Here is a 22,732-nt window from a genome sequence, read left to right as displayed (position 1 = left end):
ATGGGAAAACTCTCTTGCTTGTAGGGGGGCCATGTGGAGTGAGGAAAGAAACAACTTCCAGGATTACCTAAACCAAAATGCCAGACTGGAGGAGCAGCCTCCAGACAGGAACTGCCCTAATTTATTTAAGTTTATTTATTAGCTCCTGGCAATGAATAGAGCTAGGATTTCTCCCCAGGCCCAGGCAGTGGCAGCTGCAGATGGGAATTCCAGCCAGGCTGCCTGCTGCCCTTTCCACCCAGCAGATACGCCCGAGGCAGATCTCTGGTCTCTGAGGGGGAGTCACTCAGCCATTCCTACTGAACACCTTTCCAAAGTCCCTTCTCTGCTGCCTCACCAAACCTCTGCCCTTTTCCCCCTCCAATCTGGCAAGTTTTGTAAATATTTCATGAGCTGCCCGCATGCATTCCTACACTAAAATCTTCCTAACAATAGAAACTGTTATTACACTGTTACACTGCATCCTGCACAAGGTCATTCTGTTTTTCTTCCTTCCTATCTTCCCAAAGGGAGAATGCATTAATGGCAAGGAGAAAACAGTTGCCTGCAAACAGCCACAAGGACAAGAAAATGGTGTGTTAATTACCAGCACTCATAATGTCAGGCTGAACAGAAATAAAAACTGAAAATCAAATTTGGATTAAAACAGTAATTATAACGATGGTGTTCAATCTCTGTGTCCAGAATGTATGAACTGCTATTTGAGCCATTATGGCTATGGCAAAAGAAAATGACAAAATACTGCACTGAATTACAGTGAGAAAATGCCAAAGAGCATATTCTTAGTGTTAACCAAGGCTTATTTCATAGGATAGAACAAAAGGATCATGAACTTTACCTTTTGCTGCCATCATTACAACCAACAACACTCCCAACAGCTCTTTTTTAGGGGCTAGAAATAATATAAGGCTGAATGAACTGAAAGTGAGAGAAAAAATTGCACAAGGTTCCCCAAATTGTGATTATGTCAATTTAGTGGAGCTATCTTCCTTCTTGAAAGAGTATATTTTTCCTGAATTACAAAGCATATCATGAGCATAGGGGCACCACAGTGGTGGATACAGAACTTTTAGTGAATACAAACAATGCTCTCACAGACTCTGTGTCTTAGCAGAGAGGCTTTGCCTACTCTAAATTGGTTAAAAGGGCTTACATTTATCTTTAAATTAATTGGATGTGAACTAGGAGCTTAGAAGTCTTTGGTTGAGCGGGCATGAGTGCTCACTTTTGCTAAATTCCCACTATTTTGATGGATTCTGGCAAATAAGGTAGCCATTCCTTTAAGCAACACTAAGATACTTTTTTTTTTAAAAAAAGGAGTTAATAATTTAGAAAGGTTTTATAGATCTTTTATATTTTCCTATTATATTGCTTACCAGGATCCTTCTTCCAAAGGCTTTGTTCAAAGTAAGACAGCACTGACTGTGTGTGAGCAGGGGAAAGAGAATGACATATACTGGAAAATATCTTCCTAAAAAATACCAGGGCTAAATAAATTGGTTGTCTTCAAGTTCCTTATTTCAAATATGCGTTACATATTTCATGATTGTGAGACTGTAATGACTTACATATAATTACATTCAGAAAATGATTAAATATATTTCAAATTTAGTTTGAACAGACTAATTTCTTTCTGTAAACCACAGTACCTTTAAATAAAGACCCAGAAAAATGAGACCATCTGCACGGTCTTCCCTTGGGCATTTGTTTACATGTGTAAATTTAGTTCTAGATTTTGAATTCACTCTGAATTAACTGTGACAAATCTCTGTGTTTTTTCCTGCAGGTTCATAAATTACTGGAAGGTGTGACATCACTTAAGTTCAAGGACCCTCACTACACATACAGACAAGTATGGGTATTGCAGGAAAATATAACAGTAATTTCCACTGCTGAATGCAGACCTGGGGGGCTCAGCAAAGTCTGCCACATGAACCAAATGTACCAGGATCCATTGAAATAACTTTAGAAGAAAAATTGCTGCTTTCCATTAAGAGGCCTGATAGAAAACATTTTATGAAAGGGGCGAGAATTGTGGTTCCCATTGCTCAGATGTTAATAGCAGCATGACGATGTGCTGCCATCAGCAGCAGGAACTCAGCCAGGCTATTAAGTGCTGTAGCTGGCAGGATTACTTACATTTTGCAGCTGGACTTGGCTTTGTGCCATACACTCTGACTTTGCCAACATGCTGGAAGCATTTAGGCTGTAGGTTTTCCTATTCTGAGTTTCTTTCAGCTGTTCGTGGATCTGCTTGGTTTGCTTCCTGCAGAGAGAAATAAAATCCATGTAAGAAAGAGCTCACTTGATGTTCTGCTAGAGCCATGATACTTTCATAGCCACAGCTCCCTTTGTTCAAAACTTCACCATGCTAGCCAGCTGAGCTAATTCACTGATGTCTGATATTCCAATGCAGCCGTTGTTTCCTGGCAAGGCTTAACAAAGGGGAAAAAAACCCCTCTCTTGTGTTTTAAAATACCTTCTATTCTCAGATCACTATAATGGTATGCTCGTTGTGCTAGTGCAGGGTTTTGTAAGATCATCTATTGCACATTTAACAATAGCTTGCAAGTCAGTCTGAATAATAAAAAAGCATTTTGCTCTGATTTGGAAAAAAGGTTTTGGCAAATAAAACAGGCATTAGCCCCTGCTGGCTATAAAAATTGATGAAGAATCAAAGATTTCTGCTGGCTGATTAGACTTGACCTATAACACATCTTATATTGAGCAGCTTCTGCTTATATGCTTAAACTGGAAAAAATGTCAGTATGGCCACTGAGACTGTGTTTTTGAGTTATTATACTATAATCCACCCTGTCAGAGCTAGGAATACCTCTGCATGAATCCCTTGCATTATTCAGGAGATAACTATACTGTTAACAAAGACTTTCTGTTTCTGCCATACTGTATTGAGTGGAAGTGACAAACAGTTTTTTAAGTTCTGTACATGAAAGAGGATATGAGACAGCAAACTTTAAATATTACTTTTATCTTCTGCAAAAAGTTATCTCAGCTGGGCAAAAACTGTTAGCAAAATGCATTTAAGCTCTTTTATCAGTTTTTTTTTTTTTGTGATAAGCTACATTGTCTGGGACTATCAGCTTTAAACAATGATGAGCAAAAACTTCACAATACCATTTTAATTCTTTCCTTCCCTGCTTGCTTTCTCTCTCCAGAAGATGCATCTCCAGCAGTGAACCTACAATGGCCTTGGAAATAACCCAGTAATGTCAAGGACTCACCAGCAGCAGCATTGCATTATACCACCAGCAGGTTTTGAACAGCAAGTGGTGCTGAGCCAAATTTCCAAAGGAAGTGATTTCTGGCAAGTATTTGTAAGAGATAAAGAAAATATGGCCTTTCCATACTGAATTTTGAATTTTAGCAAAGCAGCTTCAGCAGCATTTTGAAAAATTTCTGGTGATTTGACTTTGGAAACCCTTATGACATCATTAAGCTTGAAAGGATTTTGTGTCAGATAGTGAATTTGACACTGAATGAAGTATAAAATTAATTTTAATTTCTTATTCACAGTGGAATCTCTGTCTACTGCAAGAAGATATACGAAAGCAGAGGAAAATGACTTATGTGTTCAGTGGAGGGGCCTGTGAGAGAGGACAAGTTCCCTCAAAATGAAAGTAAGTGGTGAGAAGTATCACAGTTCAGATATTCAATTCTAATAACATAGCTTTAATATTTCTTGAGTCCCTTCGTTTTGGTTCAGTATGACACAATGTAAGCATTTGCTTAAATTCAACCAATTGTAAGTACCTGCTTGGAAGTACTTGTTACAGCTCATTTCCTGAGTACAGGTCATAACCCATAACAAATCCAGGACTCTGAGCCCCTCTTAGGCTTTGTACTTGCATCCTATTTTGGAGCAAATGGAAAGGAATGAATTTATATTGTAACCATGTCACAAATATGAGTGGCGTGTTTTGAGTATTGCTAGGAGCTCATAATTAGTAAAATCTATGAATAGAGGTAGGTGAGGAAATAATTTCTCAAAATAATTTCACAAAAATGTTCAAGATTTTCTTTAGCCAAAACTGGTAGAATATTGGAATAATCTGAATAGATATATAATCTGAATGAATATGTGTCAAATTAAATTAGTCAGCTGAGTCTGAAACACCTCTTTTAAAAATATTTTTAATATCCGCTAATTTTTGAATCCAATGAAACTGAACAATTTCATTTGTAAAATGTCTAAATGAGCTCTTCAGCTTCTCATAAAATTCTCATAAAATAGGGGAGATTCATAAAAGCAACTTTAGCGTTTTTAAGAACAACTATTTTGTGACCAGCTAAATTACATCCACTGAGGAAATTAGCACATCTATTCCTATGTCCTACTGGAGAACCACCTCTTGCTTGGTCTCCAGAACGGTTATGGAATCTTCAGGAATTTTTTGCAGGACTTTATGTAAGGTATGAACAATGACAATGAAACACGACCACAGCATCAGATTTCGGGAACCTCTCATGCACATACAAAATGATAATTTAATCAGGAAAATAACAAAGCAATTTTTGGATTTATTTATAAAAATGAATAGAGTTGTTTCTATATTTATAAACACGTGTAAGTAAACTGCAAAAATTCAGCCTCACTACTGCAGTCTTTAACATTACAATTGAAATTCCTGAAGGTAATTTGCTGAGAAAAACAATCCAATCATTAATTTCCTTTTATGTTCATGCAACCTAACATTAATATCAGGTTTATGCATATTCATTTGGCCAAACTATAGGATGCACAGCTATAAAACTAGAAATCATTAATAATTCAAAGTTACTTGCTGATTAATAAATTTATTTTATAAGTTTTGTTTTCAAAACAAATGGGCCTTATGCGTTCTACTTTAGAGTTATTTGGCAATGAAGTGGTCTTACTTCAGCAAGAAATAAAGTCACTAGTCATTTGTAAAAGTCTAAGCTGTAAAGGGCAGCCCATTACTGTACTCTTCATCTGTTGCTAACACTTCCAGCACTTTCTTGATTAACCTAAAAGGAATAATTGGAAGGGCAGAGAGTTTAATTATAGTCCTAAACTTTCTCAGATTGAGTCTATTTTAAAAAAGGACTTTTAATTCACTGGCTTATAGGCCTATTTCTAGCAGCTGGTATTATAGAATTGTCAGACTAAGTAAGTCAGGATCTTCATGGAAACTTCCCTCTTAATGGATGCACTATTCAGAGTTTCTATATCTGTTAGCAATATTCTAAATTTTTTGTACGTCAAATGAAACCCCAAGATAACCCCCATGCAGGAGGAATGCTCTGATAATTCTTAAGCACAGTCAGGGTCCATATGCCTGATAAAGAAGCTCCCAAAAACCTGCTGACTCAAAGCTAACATATGGTAAGTGTTGAGGCACTTCAGATTTGTTGGGTTTTGCATCCTTAAGACACTGGCCAATGTTACATTACCAATTTTACCTGGGCTCCATGACACCCAGCCTAGACACTTTTATTTCCTCTTTGGGCAGCACCAGATGGAGCCACAGCCAGGGTGTGAGGGACTGATCAGCCTCCCTTGTACACTCTGAGGCCTCCTGACTGAACCAGAGGTGCTCATTTTCTCCTAACTCTCCAAACTTCAGTTCCCAGAGTCTGGCACCAGCCCACTTCAGCTCTTCTCAGCCACTCTAATATCAATAATGCAGACAGTGCCCCAGACACAACACCCCCACCCGCCCCTGAGTCATGATGCACTCCTGTCCTGTAAGCTCCTCTTTCAAGTGTTATTTCCACTCATTGTTTTCAGACTTAGCTCTCCTCACCAGCTGACCAAAGCCAGGGTGTTTTGCAGGCTGCTCCCACCCAGCTCTCACCACTCCCCACAGCAGTGCAGGAGCAGGGGGGGCACTGTGAGTAACAGAGGGGCTGCTTATTCTCAGTATGCTCAGCCCCTGACTGCATGTTCCTCCTGCTGACAGTCCCATCCTGCCTTTCTGAAACTCTCCTCATCAGCAAAACCCTCAAGCCTTTCCAGGGAGATTCTCACTCACTCTTTCTTCTGAGATGTGCAGATCTAAAATGCATAATGACATTCCTAATGGCAGTGCCAGAGTGGCTGTCTCTGCTCACATTTACACTACAACGAAGGAGTTTGCAGGGAGGAACTGTCCTGCCAGTCTGTCCTTCCCAGCTAGCATCACTGTCACTCTGGATGTCCACACAACAATTAACAAAATCCCTCAAGACATCAGAATAATTTAGAAAAATCGTGAACTGACTCAAATCTTCACTCATGGCCTACCCCTGAAGTTTGAAGGGAAGAAAAAGGCGTAAAAAAGACCAGGTGACTTCCCCCCACACAAGATAGAAAGGTCAATTAAAATTTTTTTCTAAATAAAACCCAATGCTCATTAGACTTCCTATGCATTAAAATAAATTCCAGAAAGGGGGTTTCAGATCAACATCCAAACTTTTAAATAGTGCCATCCTTCACATTTTTGATGCTCAGCCACCATGACTAGTCTCGTGTAGGCACTTTTTAATATTGATTTGTGTTCCCTCATTAACTCCAGCTGGAACAGGAATGAAGGATGACCACCATACAGAACATATCTATTGATACAGGGGCACTGACAAGCACATCATATAACTGCTATGAGGTTTTCGCAACTAAGAATGCACACATAACAATAAATATTATAAATTTATATTCAGTTGGGAAGATAAAAGAATAGACAGCATTTCACTTGAAAATAGTTTGGTCCAGATGATTTCACTACTTGAATAGGTCAAAGTGCTTCTGTGTTACAGGCACTCATATGCATCTTCATCAACAGGCTGCTGTATTAACTACAGGTTACAGGTATCTGCAGAGGAATTGTTTCTGCATTTCTAACTTTTGTTCGTAGCATAGAGAAATGGACATTCAGGGATATGAAATGAAATGCAAAAAGGAGATGGTGTGTTTAAACTATCATTTTCAGAAGAGCAAAGTGATTATTGCAGGGATGGTAAATGACACAAAATTATTACTGTTAAAAAAAAAAGTGCATATGACACAATCTATTCTTTTGTGATATCAGAAAATAGAAAGAACACGTATTGCTCCTGTTTATGTTTTGGTAGGACTTAGTGCAGCCATGGGGAACTGCTGCAGCCGGACCAGAGATAACAGCAATGTCAAAAGGAGGGGAGAAGCTGAAGGGCTGTAAGGCTGTAAAAAGGACAGCAGCTAAACCCCAGACACAGCAGAGGAAGGCTCTTACTTTGTTTTGAAGTAGAAGGCTGCACACAGCATGCCCACCACGACGATGCCGAAGACGATGCAGGCGATGGACAGCACCTGGCGCTGGTACACCTCCTCGCTCTCTGTGGGCAGCAAAGGGCACGTTAGGGAAGCACAGAAAACACCTGCCAAAAGGGAGCTGCAGCACCTCATGGCTTCACTAATGATGGACAGATTCTTGGAGGTCTGGCCTGGATAATTCCTCCACAGAACGGGTGCTTCTCTGAACCACCCCTCTAGTAAGGTTCATGCAGCTGTGGCCTCCTCAGAAGTTTCAGAAAATGGCCCCAGTACACTCAGAGATACATAATAATGACAGTCAGGACAGTTTAACCTTTTCTCCACCCTACATGCTGTTTTTCAGCTTTTCTTAACAAAGATTTTACCATCAATAGGATAAAGAGCCCTACCACCACTGAGTTTTTCTGGCCTAAGGAAAGAACAATCAAGCTCTTCTGTTGTCCCACAAGAGTCAGAGTTCTCTTTAGTTACCCCAAAAATGTGAGGGTTTTTTGATTTGAATGAGTGAGGTTTTTTGATTTGATTTGAGTACGGCATTGATTACAATGCCTTGCTCCCATGTCCTGAAGCTTATGCAAAACATGCCATAATAAAAAATCAACTCAGTGAACTTGCTTGGAATCCAATGACTATTTTGCTATGAAGCACCAGATATTGCTTTGATAGGTATTTACTTTAAAAAAACCCCAAGATTTTCTATATAAATCTCATAATATTCTAAATAACTTTAAAACAGAAACAGAATGAAAGAAAAAAAAAAGAAAAAAGAAAACAGCTAAGGAAATAAGATAAAACTCTTATTGATGACAGCAGACAGGAGCTGATTAAGCAACCGGAGATTCCCACATTCACTTCAACAGCTCCTTAAGCATTGTAATGTTTATTCTTCCAACCACTTTTCTAGTTCAAAATGTGAACATGCCAAACAGATTGCTATTTTTAAAGAGCAGTTTCTCCAGGCATGCAATGTACAAGCCAGTATTTTCATCCACAAGTTCCAGGTGGAAAGCCAACACATGGGATTATCAGAGCACAGTCCAAGCCCTGTATGCTGACAAACCCACATTTCCTTCCTAGGCTGGAGCTCCTCAGTGCAGGCACCCCCGTGGCTGTGAACACCAGGCACACATATCAAGTAGGTGGCAGCAGCTCCAAGTTTGTAACTCTCAGGTTCATAACAAATATTGTATGAAAACACCAAGGTAAATCTAGGCAAATCACTAAAGACTATGTGCAGTACTCTAATCAGTACTAATTAATAATTTTTCAAGAATGAATATCACAGTGCTGTTACTAAACATCTGGAATCTTAAACACAAGCATCTGTGTCTTGTAAGACCCAGTTATTATTTTGTAAGCTATTAAAAAGAAAATTACAATATCAAATCTTGATTTTTTAATTACTTGTCTACTTGGTCTCTCAAACGACACCACAGTGATCTAAGATACAAAATATCCTCAGCTTCTGCTGACATTTCCCCATCATTTAAATTTGAAATTCTAAAAATTGTGCTTCTAAAACACTATCTTAAAAATAAAAAGAAGCAAATAGATATTTCACCTGTCTAAAATATAGCTGGAAAAATTGTAATTCAAAAGGAAATCCTGTTCATATTGCAGTAAGTGTGATTCCAGTACAGCTTTAGGCCTATTCCTCACTAGAGGTACAAAATCTGGATCTAAACAGATATGGATCTAAACAGTAAATCCTTACTGGCACTGAACTAAATGTGTGGAGTTTAATGTCTTTTGTTTTGTTTTATTTATTTGTTTGCTGTTAAAAGCAATTGTGCCAACACAGTTACCCGCCTTCCATTTCCACAGTAATAAACATATCTAACAAATTTGAATTCTTATGTTGATGTAATCACACTGAAACTCATTCAAAAACTCTTCATTTCAGCAATTGTTAACCTGTTCTGCCTGAATACTGATGTCAGCACCTACTGCCTAAGCCCCAACTAAACCATACATAGTTATGAACCGCAGTTTCACTCAAACATTCCATATAAATAACAATTAAAAAATCTGTTCATGAAAATAAATTGATTTAAGTAATGCGTGCACTAGGCTTAATTTTGATTTTCTTTCAACAGAAGTCCTCATTAAATACTTTATTTTTTCTGTTGCTATTTCTTTTTGAGAAATTGGGAGTTTAATACAGCTATGCTCTTTTGTTAGTCTTGAATAGCGACCACTGCCTTGTTAAAGATGCTTTAGGATAAGCCTTACCAAGATAAAAGCAATTCAGAGACCAGACAATATTATCTTACTAAAACAACTATGTGAAGATCTGAGTCTTTTGTGCAGTCAGATTAATCCCTGTCACCAGCTTTCAACACATGTTGATCAATATTTTCTTTCCCTTTTGTTTACTTTGTACAGTGCATATTTAAAGACGTACTTATTGATTACCCGCACTCCATTCCTCTAGACACCTTTGTTCATTTTTTACATCCTGCAAATATTTATTTATGTATTGGATTCCACCATTTTTTTGTCTCTAACATCTTTAAATATAATCAGTTTGGCATTTTTCCATTCTTTAATCTTCTGCACTGGCTTTATTTAAAATTCACCTTCTTACTAACAGCAATGCAACCTGTCCTTCTCTGCAAACTGTGAAGATCTCCTCATGGTTGCCTTGATCTAACCTCACTATTGTGCTAAGCACAGGTAACACAGCTGAGACAAGGAGCATCAAAAATGGCTTGAATCTGGGGATGGCTGTAGCCAAGCACTGCAAAGCACTTGGGCCCTCACAGAACAGAAACCTGGAGAAATTCAAAGTGTATAAAAGAGAACTGCAAATTCCTTCCCCTCCACTCAAGGATTTGCATCAGCTGGTGCATACACGTATTTACATACTGAAACTAACTTCCCAAGGTAAACTAAAGTGTGACTGAAATGATAAGTCTCTCTTTATTCACATATATTCATATATTCCTTGTGAAGTACATCACCTCAATTACAGTCTGTTGGAACAAATACTCTCGGGAGAGGATTCCTCATTTAATGAGCAGCCAAGAAAATATTTCTGCTAAAAACCAAAATATAAACTGCCATGGATATTCTTGGATAATCCACTGGAGGATTAAGACTACGGAATATGAATTTCACCAAGCATTCAAACTGCAGAAAATCAACAACCTCTACTGAGAGAAATACAACGACAGTGCTGAAAAGTAATGTAGTAAACTGCTTAGATGCAGACTGTTTAATAAAAATTATGGAAAGAAAAGTCTTCTCAGAACATAAAGCCAAGACAAACTCACACAGAACATGGTGCCTGTTGCAAGGCTGAGCTCCCAAAGAAAAGTCCCCATGCACTGAGTGCCCTGCTACATACAAAGCCCATTCTCAATTATGCTATTGACTGTTTCTTATTTTCCAACCTGATACAAAGTTTTCTAAGCTTATCTCACTCCTTTGCTGCTATTATAAAACACAAAATTACTACTGGTGACCCATTGCTCATAGCACAGTTAAATTTCACGTACATGATAAAAAAAAGTACATGTTATATTCCAGGTACTGGGGGTTTGGGTTTTTTAATTCTCTTGCTCTTTAAAATTTACAGTCTCTACCCTGTTTGCTTTCTGCATGTGGAAAGACCCACTGAAGCATACATGTATGTCTTTAGAGATTAAAAAGTGTAGGGTGGACACATTTTTCTAAAGGACATGGTAGTTCTTTTATTGTACATAAGCTGAAACTGGTCTCTTCTTTTTGACTTTATTATAAAAGGAAGAATGCTGGTATGAGGTCCTTGAGTATGATTATAACCATATTACTGAGGAAAAAAATTAGTTAATTAAAACAGATTATGTTATGCTTTGTCAACACCTAAATCCACAATATCATTACCAGCCATAATCACTGGATCCTCTGGTTCTGTTGTGTGTTTTGAGTTGAAATATCTTTGAAAGGGATTTCAAATATGAAGAACAGCATTGAGCATGTGGCCTATACAAAACAATAACAAACCAAAAATAGTAACTTTCCCCCTTGTGCTTATTTCAATGGCTTTTGAATAAAATCTCAATGCGGTCACAAGCATCACAGAGAATCATTACCAACTATTCAAACCAAGCCAACTGAGAAATTATGACATTTACCATACAAATGCATTGCTTAACCTTTGCTCTGTGAAGAAAAGCCCCCCATGAATAAAGGTGCAGATTAATTTTTATGCTGAAATTTTTACTCCCAGCCCAAAAAGCACAAGCCCTAAACGCACCCAGCACCCCCTTACCTTCCTCACCCCCTTCTCCTAAAAGAACCCACTCTGCATTACTGCAGGTAACAACATGCTACAAACAAACATGGGAAACCCTTTATCTTGTCATTGGTACACATGAAACCCAATACCTTTCCATGTGCACAGAGCCAGCTTTTCCTCAATAGATTACAGGGCAGCAATAGATTACAGGCAGGGCTTTGGGGTTTTTTTGTCCTCATGCAAAAACTGAGACATGCAAAGGCAGCAAATTGGGTGCTGTGACCTCATTGCCACACTGTTTGCATATCCCTCCATGCCCTGCCCATGCCTTTCCTGCCACACCTCAATTCCACAAGGTATTGGAATACCCTGCAGAGCCAGAACCTCACTTCTGAAGTGAACCTCAAAAGTATCATTTGGCACTTAAACTCTCTCTTTGGTGTTCAGCAGCCTCAAAGTGCCACACACAACAATGGAGGAGGATGACATCGAAACCTCATCCACAATATCAAGATTTTCAATAAAATAGAGATTCCCATAAGATAAAAGAGAGTAATTAAAGCATGTTTCTCAATATAGGTAGATTTATGTGTCAGAAGTACTGAACTATATACAGCATTCTAAATTTAATTCATGAAGAGAATAAAAAAAGCCTGCATGTTCCACAAAATCTGTGATTGCCTCAGCATCAGACATTCCACTCTCCCAAGAGTTTTCTCTCTTCTTGCACTTGCAAAAACCTACTGCACAGATTCTCTGCCATATGCTGCGGCTTGTGCTAAGGCAGAGAGAAACGGCTGAGATGCTACAAGGCACAGTTCACAAATTTCTTCTTTGACCTTGAGTAAGTCAAGACCCTTGTTCTTTCTGTAAGCACAAGGATATTGTCTCTTCCATTGCAGAGATTAACGTGACAAAATGCAATATAAACATATTAACCTCTAAAGAAGTCTTTGCAAATACATGAAATAGATAAACCCACCCAGACAACTCTGTTTCAACATCTTTAAGGGCATATGGATTACTTCACATAAAATATCATGTTTTTTTCTAAGTCTCAGCTACTTTTAAAAGATACTGAGTTTTCTTCCTTAAGACTTTGGTCTGTCTGGATAGAATTTCCCTTTTAAAAGGGATTCAAGACTCTTAGGTTCCCAAACCAGAAGCAGAAGTTTTTATCTGCTATCGTTTACAGAGAGGACAGAGTCAAGGTTAATGGCACAGATTCCCATCTCAGACTGGAAACAAAGCAAGCTGACTTCTGCTGGCAGAAGTTCATAAAACATTTCACAGTTTTCACAGTGATTCTTTCGTGGGAAGCACTGTTCGATAATTCCGATTGTAATAAAGATCAACAAAATAATTTTCTCCTACTAGTGAAACCTCCACAGCACAAGGATTTCAATGAATTCAAAGTGAAATAGATGCAGCCCATTATATATTACAACTGCATGATATTTACATTGTTTGACTATTGGCATTTAACACTGGTGAGATCATTTCCTGCATACACAGGAGACAGAAAAGCAAAGAAAGACTGTCCAACATGTGTGACTGACCTATTTTGAGTACTTGATTCTACAGCATTAATGCTACACTGGCACTGGTTTTGCATGAGATTAGAAATGAAGCAATGAATTAGGTGTAATCACTCATCATGAAAAGGGATGCAAAGCTATGTGCTGTAACTCTGAGGCTGAGCTCTCAGTGTTAGGTTGGTGAGTGAAGGGTGAAATCTCAATCAAAAAGTAATGGAAAAAATATCCTCAAATAAAATTAACAGAATGGTGAAGAGATACCTGCGAAAAACACCAAACAATCAAAAAACCAAACGTATAACCTTACACAGGTCTTGTGTTGTCTATGGTTACAGCAGGAGTGAAGGTGCCAATGTCCTTAGTAAGTATTACTCGTTATAAAGTGAAAATTTCATTAGCACTTTTAAACAGCAAGATCTTAATTCCGAAGGTAAATTAATTTTAACTTGGGTATCCTAAGAAACTATCTTTTCTGTTTATCTGCAGGGAACTTGGGATTTGTGCCAGCTACCTCCAGAACTCAAATCTAACAAACTCTCAAAGCCATATCTAAGTACATTCACTGCAACATATTCATTAAATTTTAGGCTTGAAACAGCCCCATAGGAAGCTAAGGGATGAGAGGTAACCTTTTCCTTTCAAGAAGAAATCTTGTTACAAATTCTTTTGTATTGACAATTTACAAGTAAGACAAACCAACTCTATTAAAAAGTTTATCTATTTTCCTTTTATTTCCAAGATGGATAAAGTCAGTCACTAACCAAATTCACTCCCTAAATCTCATCAGTTCTCTGTGTGTGAGCACAAATTTTCCTTGCTGAACGATTCAGTTTTAGAATTTATTACAGCAATTCTAAGTTTCTCCAAGACTTTCTACTCTTGCAAAAATACACCCAGTATGCCAACCTGTAATACATTTCTATTATATACTAATAAGAATTAAAATTACATATGAAGCTTTCTTTTTTAGCCTATTAATTTTTGATGCAATCTGAATATACATGTTTTAACTTGAGGTCTCTAAGTATAAGAGAAAGATAAATATGAAGGCCATTCTTTCTCCCTCCCCAAACTTAATTTTCAGTGTGTATATAAGGGAAAAAATTTATCTGGGTAATAGAGGCTGACAGCCAAAAATCTATGGTGATATTTTAGACAATGAGCTCACTGAAAAAAAACTTATGATAAAAGGGTAAAGCTGTCTAAGACTGTGATGCTCTGGCAGTAATCTTCCTGCCTGGTGGCTGCCTGCACTTTTGCTGATGTGTGAAAGGGATAAGCAGCTAAGAAACAGCCCCCTAAGGAACAGAAGTCCCACAGGAGAGAAACTTGATAGCTGGTGGAGAGAAAAAAACCCCTAAACAATCTGAAACATTTGATTTCTATTTTACATTAGTCCACTGTTGAGGACATTTCTACTAAAACGCATCAGAGCACTGAAGAAATGGTATCATAGTAATAGGCTGTGAAATTATGGGGCAAACAGCTAGACCTGAACAAGATCAACTCTTGCCCTAGTCACATGTGAAAGCTTGCAGATCTGAGATATAAAGCTAAAGATTTGTGCAAGCTCCTCCTGGGCCTTGCACATGGCCCTGAATGTTGTGGTACCCCAGGAACTGAGCTGTAGCAGAGAAAAGCAATGAGCAACTTTTGGCAGAAAAAGCAGGGAAGCAGCAGGTATTTTCACAGAAACTCCTTCCCTTCCCCCCCAAACCACCACATCATGTCTAAAAGGGAGGGGGCTGGCACCCCATAGAGCACCTCTGGTTTTTTGTCATCTATGGCTCAGTACAGAAGTCCACAGGCCAAAAATGACACTCATCACTAAGCCAAACATACCAGCTCAGTTGTACCTCCATGAGCCATCAGCATTTAGCTCCACAAGCAGCCTAGCAGCCACTGGTTTCTGAACACAGAAAGCTCTGCCCTTGCCACCAAAACTGAAAATGAAATAGAGATTGAGGACAGCAAGAGGAATTTGTGAATATGAACAGCCAAAACTTTGCAGCACAATGAGGCAGGACAATTTCCCCCCTTATTCTTCCAGGGGGAAGAAACTTTGGAACCCAATGTCCCCTGTCTGTGTGTGCTTTTGCTCAAGAGAGAACCCTGATGTCAGGGCTGTGTGAGTGCTTCTCCTGCACGGTGAATGAGGGGAGCAGGGAGAACCCACCATGGACAGCACCAGCAGCAGAGTGCTTCTCCTGCACGGTGAATGAGGGAGCAGGGAGAACACACCATGGACAGCATCAGCACTGACCCATGCAGCCACCAGAAAAGGAATGGCAGTGGGGTAACACTGAAGAAACCAACTGCAAAAGCACACTGCAAGAAAACTCCAGTGGGACAGCAAGAGGGTTTTTAAACCTTTTCAGTGCTCTGCATGTTTAGGTGGTGCAAAGCCTCTTTATGGCACCCTTGCCTGCTAGTGCCTCAGTACTTAACCAATGGCGAAAACAGCTACTGGTTTTGGCTGGGACAGAGTTAGTTTTCTTCCTGCTAGCTGGTACAGTGCTGTATTTTGTATCCAAAGTATGAGGGTTATGTTGGTAACACCCTGATGTTGCAGTTGTTGCTAAGTAGTGCACACAGTACTGAACTTACAGTTATACCCACCTGAGCGCTGGGTACTGACACCTCCAAGTTAACATCTGAAACTTCATCTACTTGGTCTGCCATCAAGTCTTTATGTCACTTTTGCTTACTGAAAATCACAGCTCCAAGCATCTCCAACTTCTACTACACATCTTAGGGATGCAAAAAGCTCCAAAGCATAAAGAACAAAAGCTTTAAGATTGAAAAATATTACAACTGTATTTGGTTTTTAACTAAGTAACATTTTTTCCAGAAGGATTTTGTTTTAGTGAAGTTATTTTCCCAGTGCTTAGGTCTCCACATCCATTCTTGCAGGATATAAATTATTTGTCAGGTCCTAGAGACCCTTCAAAACATACATTTCCCACAGAAAGTATAATTCATGGCATTGGTAAGGCTGGAAGGGATGACTGCTGGGGTCACCTGGTCCAACCTCCCTGCTGAAGCAGACTCATCACAGCACAGGATTGCCTCCAGCTGGTTCCCTTGCTCACTCCCTGACAGAACGTGTGAGCTCCACAGTTCTGTATGACAGCCTGAAGTGTGTGTGTGGGAAATGGTGTAGTATCCTGCTCCAGAATGGTGACTCACTCCTTTTTCCTATCTTAATTTTTGGTAGCTTTTTGGCACTTCTCAACATCTTCTCTGAGTCTGTTACCTTCCCTTCTTGTCCTTATTTTTCATTCTAAATCTTATAACCACACACAGTTCTGCACTTTTAAAATGTCTTTGCTAACGTATTTTCCCCCCACCATCAGTATGAAAAATCTCCCAAAGTGAAACTTCCATTCTGCCTTTATTCTTCTGTGACCTTCCATTTCTGCAAAGTCCATGCTCAGCTGAGCTTTCCACTTCTCCTGAGGCCCTTGTCCAGCCATACTTTGTGCTGGCAACTGGAGGAACCAGAGGGAAGGATATTCACATACAAACTTCCTGCATGCAGAGTTTATCAAGGTTCCTTTAGGATGTACACATATACACAGGAATCAATCCAAAGACCATTAGGTGCAATAGGCCCTGGAGAAGTCACATAATCATTTTAGATGTAACTTCATAAAGGTAGTGTCTGAGAAGTTTATTCCATAAAATTATTATGGCTTTATAAAGCAATAGCATTCTTTAATTCTGCTTTAGTAATTCCTTAGCTGATGAGGGTTGTTATTCCTAAGATGCTAAGCATCACTAACACACAATATAACAACATCCTAATTTCCCAGCTGATGTTTTATTTGATCTCAGAGCTTGCATTGCTCCTATCAACAAAGCCCTGTCACTGGAATTTCTCCCAATATCTTGCTCAATTGCTGGTATTGAACATTCCACTCAAATCTCAAGCTAACCTCAGAGCTGCCAAAGTGTATTTGACAGTTACTGTTGATGGCTACATTGTCAGGAGCTTGCAGCAAGTCAAGCAATATCATAATTAAGTGCCGTTTCTTTTGACTGCTACTGTTTTAACCGGGGTGCATTTATGGATTTATTTTTTTTCCCACAAATATGTGGTCAGAGCAGTGACAGGAAAACCACAGAAAATCATTGTTAATAACTTGCAACGTATTTTGCTTTTCATACACTTAGAAAAGTGATGTTCTGCCTGGAGGGCTCTGGAGGGTGAGGACTCAGAGGGTAAGGACAAGGGCTTAGATGGAGAAAGATGTGACAAGGGACACTGTGTTCCCACTGAAGTACTACAGTTTCTGAACAAGTCTCTGCAGGCACAGGACTGTGTATTTAGGCACTGCCTTCTTTTTGTTCCAAGCCTCACCTTCCCACAACCCAGCATTGTGGATGGATGTGACAAAAGGAGAGACTGACAGTGTGCTTCACACAGAGAGGAGTGCCAGTCTGTGCCCCCCTTGCAGCCACCTCCACTCACAGCTCCCAGCTCTGGGGAGGATTGAAGGACTGGACACCTTTGTGCACATCTCTTGTTCTGCTCATTTTCCCTGCCTACTCCACGAGCCAGTGGAACTGTGAGACAGAGATCTGGCTTGCTGCGCTCTGTCCCTCCCCTCGTCCCAAAACCTCCCCTCCAGTCAGGTTTTGCACGTTTGCTCACCACAACGACTACAGCACTCAGGTCTAGGCTGGACAAATGATCAGAGGGAAAACCAGACTGTGCTGGCAGAGAGAGAGAAGTAAATATGGTGACTGTAAGCAGCTCCACTCTTCCTTCAACCCTGCAGTGTCTTTGCCAGCGGAGGGATCACACCAGCTGCTCACAGTGAGCAGTGCAGGTGCTCAGAGGCTGCAAGGCAAGCAGCAGTGTTGAGGCAGAGTGAAGCCCCAGCCCCCAGAATGTCTAGCAGGGCGCTCCCAGCTCTCACCCACGTGCAGGGATCTGCTCCATGAGCTTGGCAGTGGCTGCAGGCTGGCAGCAGCTGCCGGAGCTGAGCTGCTCAAATGCCAGCTTGTCTGGGTGTGTGACTGCTGGGACTGCTGTCTGCGAGCCTCTCCACAGCCCTGTGCTTCAGGAGGACTGAAGGAGGGCATTTCAGTCTTTAGCAACTGACATACTGCCTGACATCAATAAAAGACCCTAATTGTGTTCTTACAGTGTTTGAGAGCACAAGAATTACTCTTCTTGTACTCCTCTTCCTGGCCTCCCAGCTGATATATACAAAACCCAATATGAAGTCCAATCTCTCTGTATTGTATTAATATATTTAGGTGGATTTTGAACACAAGCAAATTGCAGCTCAGAGGGATATAAACACACGTTTAAAGGCAAGCAGGCACATGTACAAGCTATGTAGATGTTGTACTATCCTTCAGGAGAAGATAAATTTTGGCCACTCTCTCCTTTACTAAAAATACACATTTTTACTAATAGCATTTTAAATTTCAAAGTCCCCTACCATGGGCTGATTTTTTTTTTCAAGAGTGAAGCACAGTAATTGTCAGAAAAAAAAATCCATAAACTCGCCACTTGAAAAGGATGCATGGTTATACAAAATCATACAGTGTAACAGAATTTCTTATAATCTACAGAATAATAAGAAATTAAACACAGCAATAGGAAAAGAATTTTCAGAATGACACACATAATGACTTTAAAGCTAAAAGTGACTTAAAAATAAAATAAATACTAAATTATCTCTGACCCTGAGGAGGTTATTGAGAAGATGGAGCCAGCAGTGCAGGGCAGAAGGAAAAAACAAGACAATAACTGAGACAAGTGTCCCACGGGATGTGAGGAAGAACCTCCATGAGGGCAGCTGGGTGGTGGGCCAGGCTGCCCAGTGAGCCCATGCCATGTCCATTCCTGGAATCACAGAACATCCTGAGCTGCAAAGGACCCACAAGGATCACTGAGTCCAACTCCTGGCCCTGCACAGAACAGCCCCCAGACTCACACCAAGTGCCTGAGAGAATTGTCCAAATGCTTCTTGAACTCAGCCAGCCTTGGAGCTGTGACCCCTGCCCTGGGGAGCTGTCCCACTGCCCAATCCCCTCTGTGTGAAGAGCCTTTTCCCAATATCTAACATAAACCTGCCCTGACACAACTCCAGGCCCCTCCCTTGGCTCCTGTTGCTGTCACACAGAGCAGAGATCAGTGCCTGCCCCTCCCCTGACCCTCAGGAGGAAGTTGTGACTGCAGTGAGGTCTGCCCTCATTCTCCTGCTCTCCAGGCTGAACTGACCAAGCAACCTCAGCCTCTTCTCCCCTCAAGGCCCTTCCCCATCCTCACGGCCTCCCCTGGACACTCTCCAACAGTTTTATGTCTCTTTCATACTGTGGTGCCCAAATCTGCACACAACACCCCAGTGCAGAGCAGAGCAGGACAATCACTGCAGGGTTTTGGCACTCAACCAGTTGACTGTGGAGCTCCTGAATTATTTCCTGACTGCGTGAAAGGGAGCAGCTTTACACAGTGACTCTGTGGCAAGCTGAAGGACAGATGACACCAATGTCAAACCTTTTCAACAAAAGCCTGTCTGGTGGCACCAGTAATAAACATTTCTCCACAGACTGCCTGGGTGGGTCTTACAAGCCAGAAGCTGTCATACACAATAGTGATTCCAACAGCACAGGGCAGCTTCTGATGTGCTGTGTAACATTTCTGGTCATGATTTTTATCTTAAAAACTGCAAATGGAAATACCGTGCCAGAAGCAAGCACTACCTCTGGTTCATCACAACATTTTAATACAAAGCTCACTCTGCCAAGCAGTAATGGCCAAGTGTTTTCTGACTCATGCTTTACACAGCAGCCCTTTCTGTATCCCTCAGCCTCACATCTTTTTAAAATATTCACATTACCTTCTGTGGCAGTCATGATGGACAGCTCATAGCTAGAGGTCCTGAGCCTTGAACAAACACTGCTGAAACACCACAGCTCTGAGTACAGCTTAATGAAAAGAATGAGCAGACTTGAAGAGGCTGAAGAGAACAACTCAAACAAAAGCAGCTGAATAGCAATAACTTGGCCTACTTGGGCTTGCCTGTGACCCAGTTTTCTTTCCTGCCTGGGTGAGACATGTTTCGAAGAGCTGGGGTAGCACTGAGAGACCGAGGGCGGGCAGGTGGCAAGGCAGGAGGCAGCAGCTGCTGCACTGCCCTGAGAGCAAAAGGGGGAAGAACACCAAAGAACAGACTCAGAACGTGCTGCTTCCACTCCCAAGGCCGTGGACAAAGTGTGAGAGTTCATGTCATGGAGATGTCTTTATGGTTGCAACTGAAATTGCACACAAAAAGGCTTCCCTGCTGGCCAGCCTGATGCCTCTGGCTCTAAGGCACTGCTCTCTCCCCTGCATCTGAAGTTACTCATTTTAAAAGGAGTAACCTTCATGTTTTCCAGCAGCTTTAGATAGTTATGTCATCAATTCAGGAAAAATCCAGTTTACAAAATTATCAAGAAAGCATTTCGGTAAAATCTCTGCACATCTTAACTCTCTTTGAAGTTTTCCTTTGCTGTCAGGTATTGCAAAAGCCAAAGAAAACATATTGCAATTCCACGTTGCTCTTCATAAATCCTCTTTGACAGCTCCTATCTGTTTTGCCTCTCTGAGCAGGACTAGAGAGGAGATTCCTTCAGATGACCTCTTTTACCTCATCATCTTAGGGGTATACATCTTATATCAACTCTAAGAAACAATCAGAAAACAACATGATTCTTTGAGTTGCCTACATATTGCTACCATCAATTTCATTTTTAACAATATTGTCAGAGAACGCAGAGGTGATATGCAAAAGCGGTAGCTGTGAACTAAGAGAAATGAACTTAATAAAATGTTCCTAAGTAAAGGATTTAGAGATTATTCAGTTGCTAGCGATGAATGAGACATTCACGCTCAGCTTAGAAATCTTTCCCTCTAAAACCAATTTTGTTTATGTATGTGATCTATATCAGAAATATGTATAAATATGTGTTTATACTATGTTAATAGCATGGGAACCCTATTCAAGAACCTTTCAGACTAACATTCCTCAACTCCCAATTCTTCTCACTTGCAGCTTTTATTAAATCTTACTGGGTATTTCCATCTTGTTTAGAATAATTTTTGAATTGCAAACATTTAAGAAGTGCTTTTTATGGATTAATCTGTGAAGTCCACCTGTGAGGAGTATTCCACAAGTAAATCAAGAATTGCTAGAAAGAGTGGGACTGATTCTGGTCTACTTTGCAGTATGCAAGAAAATTAAAGAGTCATAACAGAGTAGAAACACAAGAACTGTCATTCAGGTGTGAGGCGTCCTCTTATATTTTGTCTCAAATGGCTCTTATAGAACCAAAAATCAATTTCCAGGTATTCTTGACTGGCACAAGGAACATCAAATGTTCCAATAATGCAGAATTAGATCTTATAAAATACAGACAAGAGAATCAACTCCCACCTACGTGTTCCTACAGGCAAAGCCTTCATGGATCATGCCTATTGGGAAACAACAGACTTCAGCTCACTAAGAGAATTTTCACAAATGCAACTGCACTATTTGTCTGAAGGAGATATTTCCCAGGCAGAGGTTTGTGAATCCTCTAACCAGACATTTTGCAAGGAATCAGAAATGCTCTCCAGGATGCTCTCTGAATACATGGTTTTTTATGCTCACCTGTTTCCTGCTCCATGTTTTATTGCTACCTGTCTCACAATGGAATTATGTAGTAAGTCATTCCTCCCCTAAACTTTTTTGTTTGTTTTTAACCTTTTGAAAAAAACAGCATCATACTCCAGATATTCTGAAATCAGCCTAAATTTGCATAACTTTATGAGCCAAACTACGTCCTGCAATGATTTCTGACCTGAATTTGTTGAATTTACAGAGAGTACCATAACTGACATCTCCATCAAATGCTGTGGATTTCTCCAAATTCATCCAGTCATTGAGGCCATTTATGGGGTGTTGACCTTCACTAAGTGACTGTGTTAAAGTGTGTATTTTTGCTTCAGTGGATTCAAAACCGTAAGTTAATACTTTAGGAAATAATTTAGGGGTAACTCTTGCCGTACATTTGTAGCTTACCGTAAGATTTATCACATTTTTTAATAAAGACCAGTATGAATGCTTAAATAAAGATATCCAAGACCTATTTATGGTAACCAAGGCCAAACTTCTGAAAAGAACCCCAATTATTTTTAGTAGAATAATTCTATGAAACTGAGAACAGTTTACTCCAAAAGTTCTGTGACCTGCATAGAGAGGAATTATTGGCCAATTCTTCTCACAGAAAAAAAAATTGCTTTAAATAGTTGAGAAAGATATAGGGGTTTTTCAAGAGTCCTTAAGTTTTATTCAGTGGATAAAAGCTAAACAAACTGCAATGAAGGCTGTCATCATTTCCCTACCAGGCACAGAATGGCCCCAATGCAGAAGTAGAAAAGGAACTCTGGAAATGCTTTTAAAAGAATCTCTGAAAAATTAATTCCCAAAACTTTACAAAAAACATCCAACAGCACAAAGATGCGTGAAACACTCTCCAGATGCAAGATCAAAATCTACCCAGGATCAAACCTTACCCTTTTACACTTTCTAGCTTGGTGTTGGGCTCAGTACCAGGTAACTCTTCCAGAATGTCTGGGAAAGGAAATAGAACAGTGAAATCATCCTCCCATCAGGGTGTTTTGAAAGCCTGTGTAAACCCCTCTGAATCCTTTCGCTACCT

At 40.0% G+C, this 22,732-nt stretch overlaps 1 protein-coding gene across 1 annotated transcript in view; it reads right to left on the bottom strand.

The window, feature by feature from the left end:
* NRG3 (neuregulin 3) overlaps positions 1 to 22,732 on the bottom strand; it is a 224,046-nt gene that overhangs the window by 20,002 nt on the left and 181,312 nt on the right. Inside the window, exons 6-7 of the mRNA XM_014309231.2 lie at positions 7,230 to 7,332; positions 2,140 to 2,266 (exon numbers count right to left, since the gene is read on the bottom strand). Of these exons, the coding sequence (XP_014164706.1) occupies positions 2,140 to 2,266; positions 7,230 to 7,332 (230 nt within the window). The remainder of the gene's footprint in view (positions 1 to 2,139; positions 2,267 to 7,229; positions 7,333 to 22,732) is intronic.

This window comes from Geospiza fortis, unplaced genomic scaffold (genome assembly GCF_000277835.1).
Source record: "Geospiza fortis unplaced genomic scaffold, GeoFor_1.0 scaffold130, whole genome shotgun sequence".
NCBI classification, from domain to species: Eukaryota; Metazoa; Chordata; class Aves; order Passeriformes; family Thraupidae; genus Geospiza; species Geospiza fortis.
This window is presented reverse-complemented; position numbering and strand designations above follow the sequence as displayed.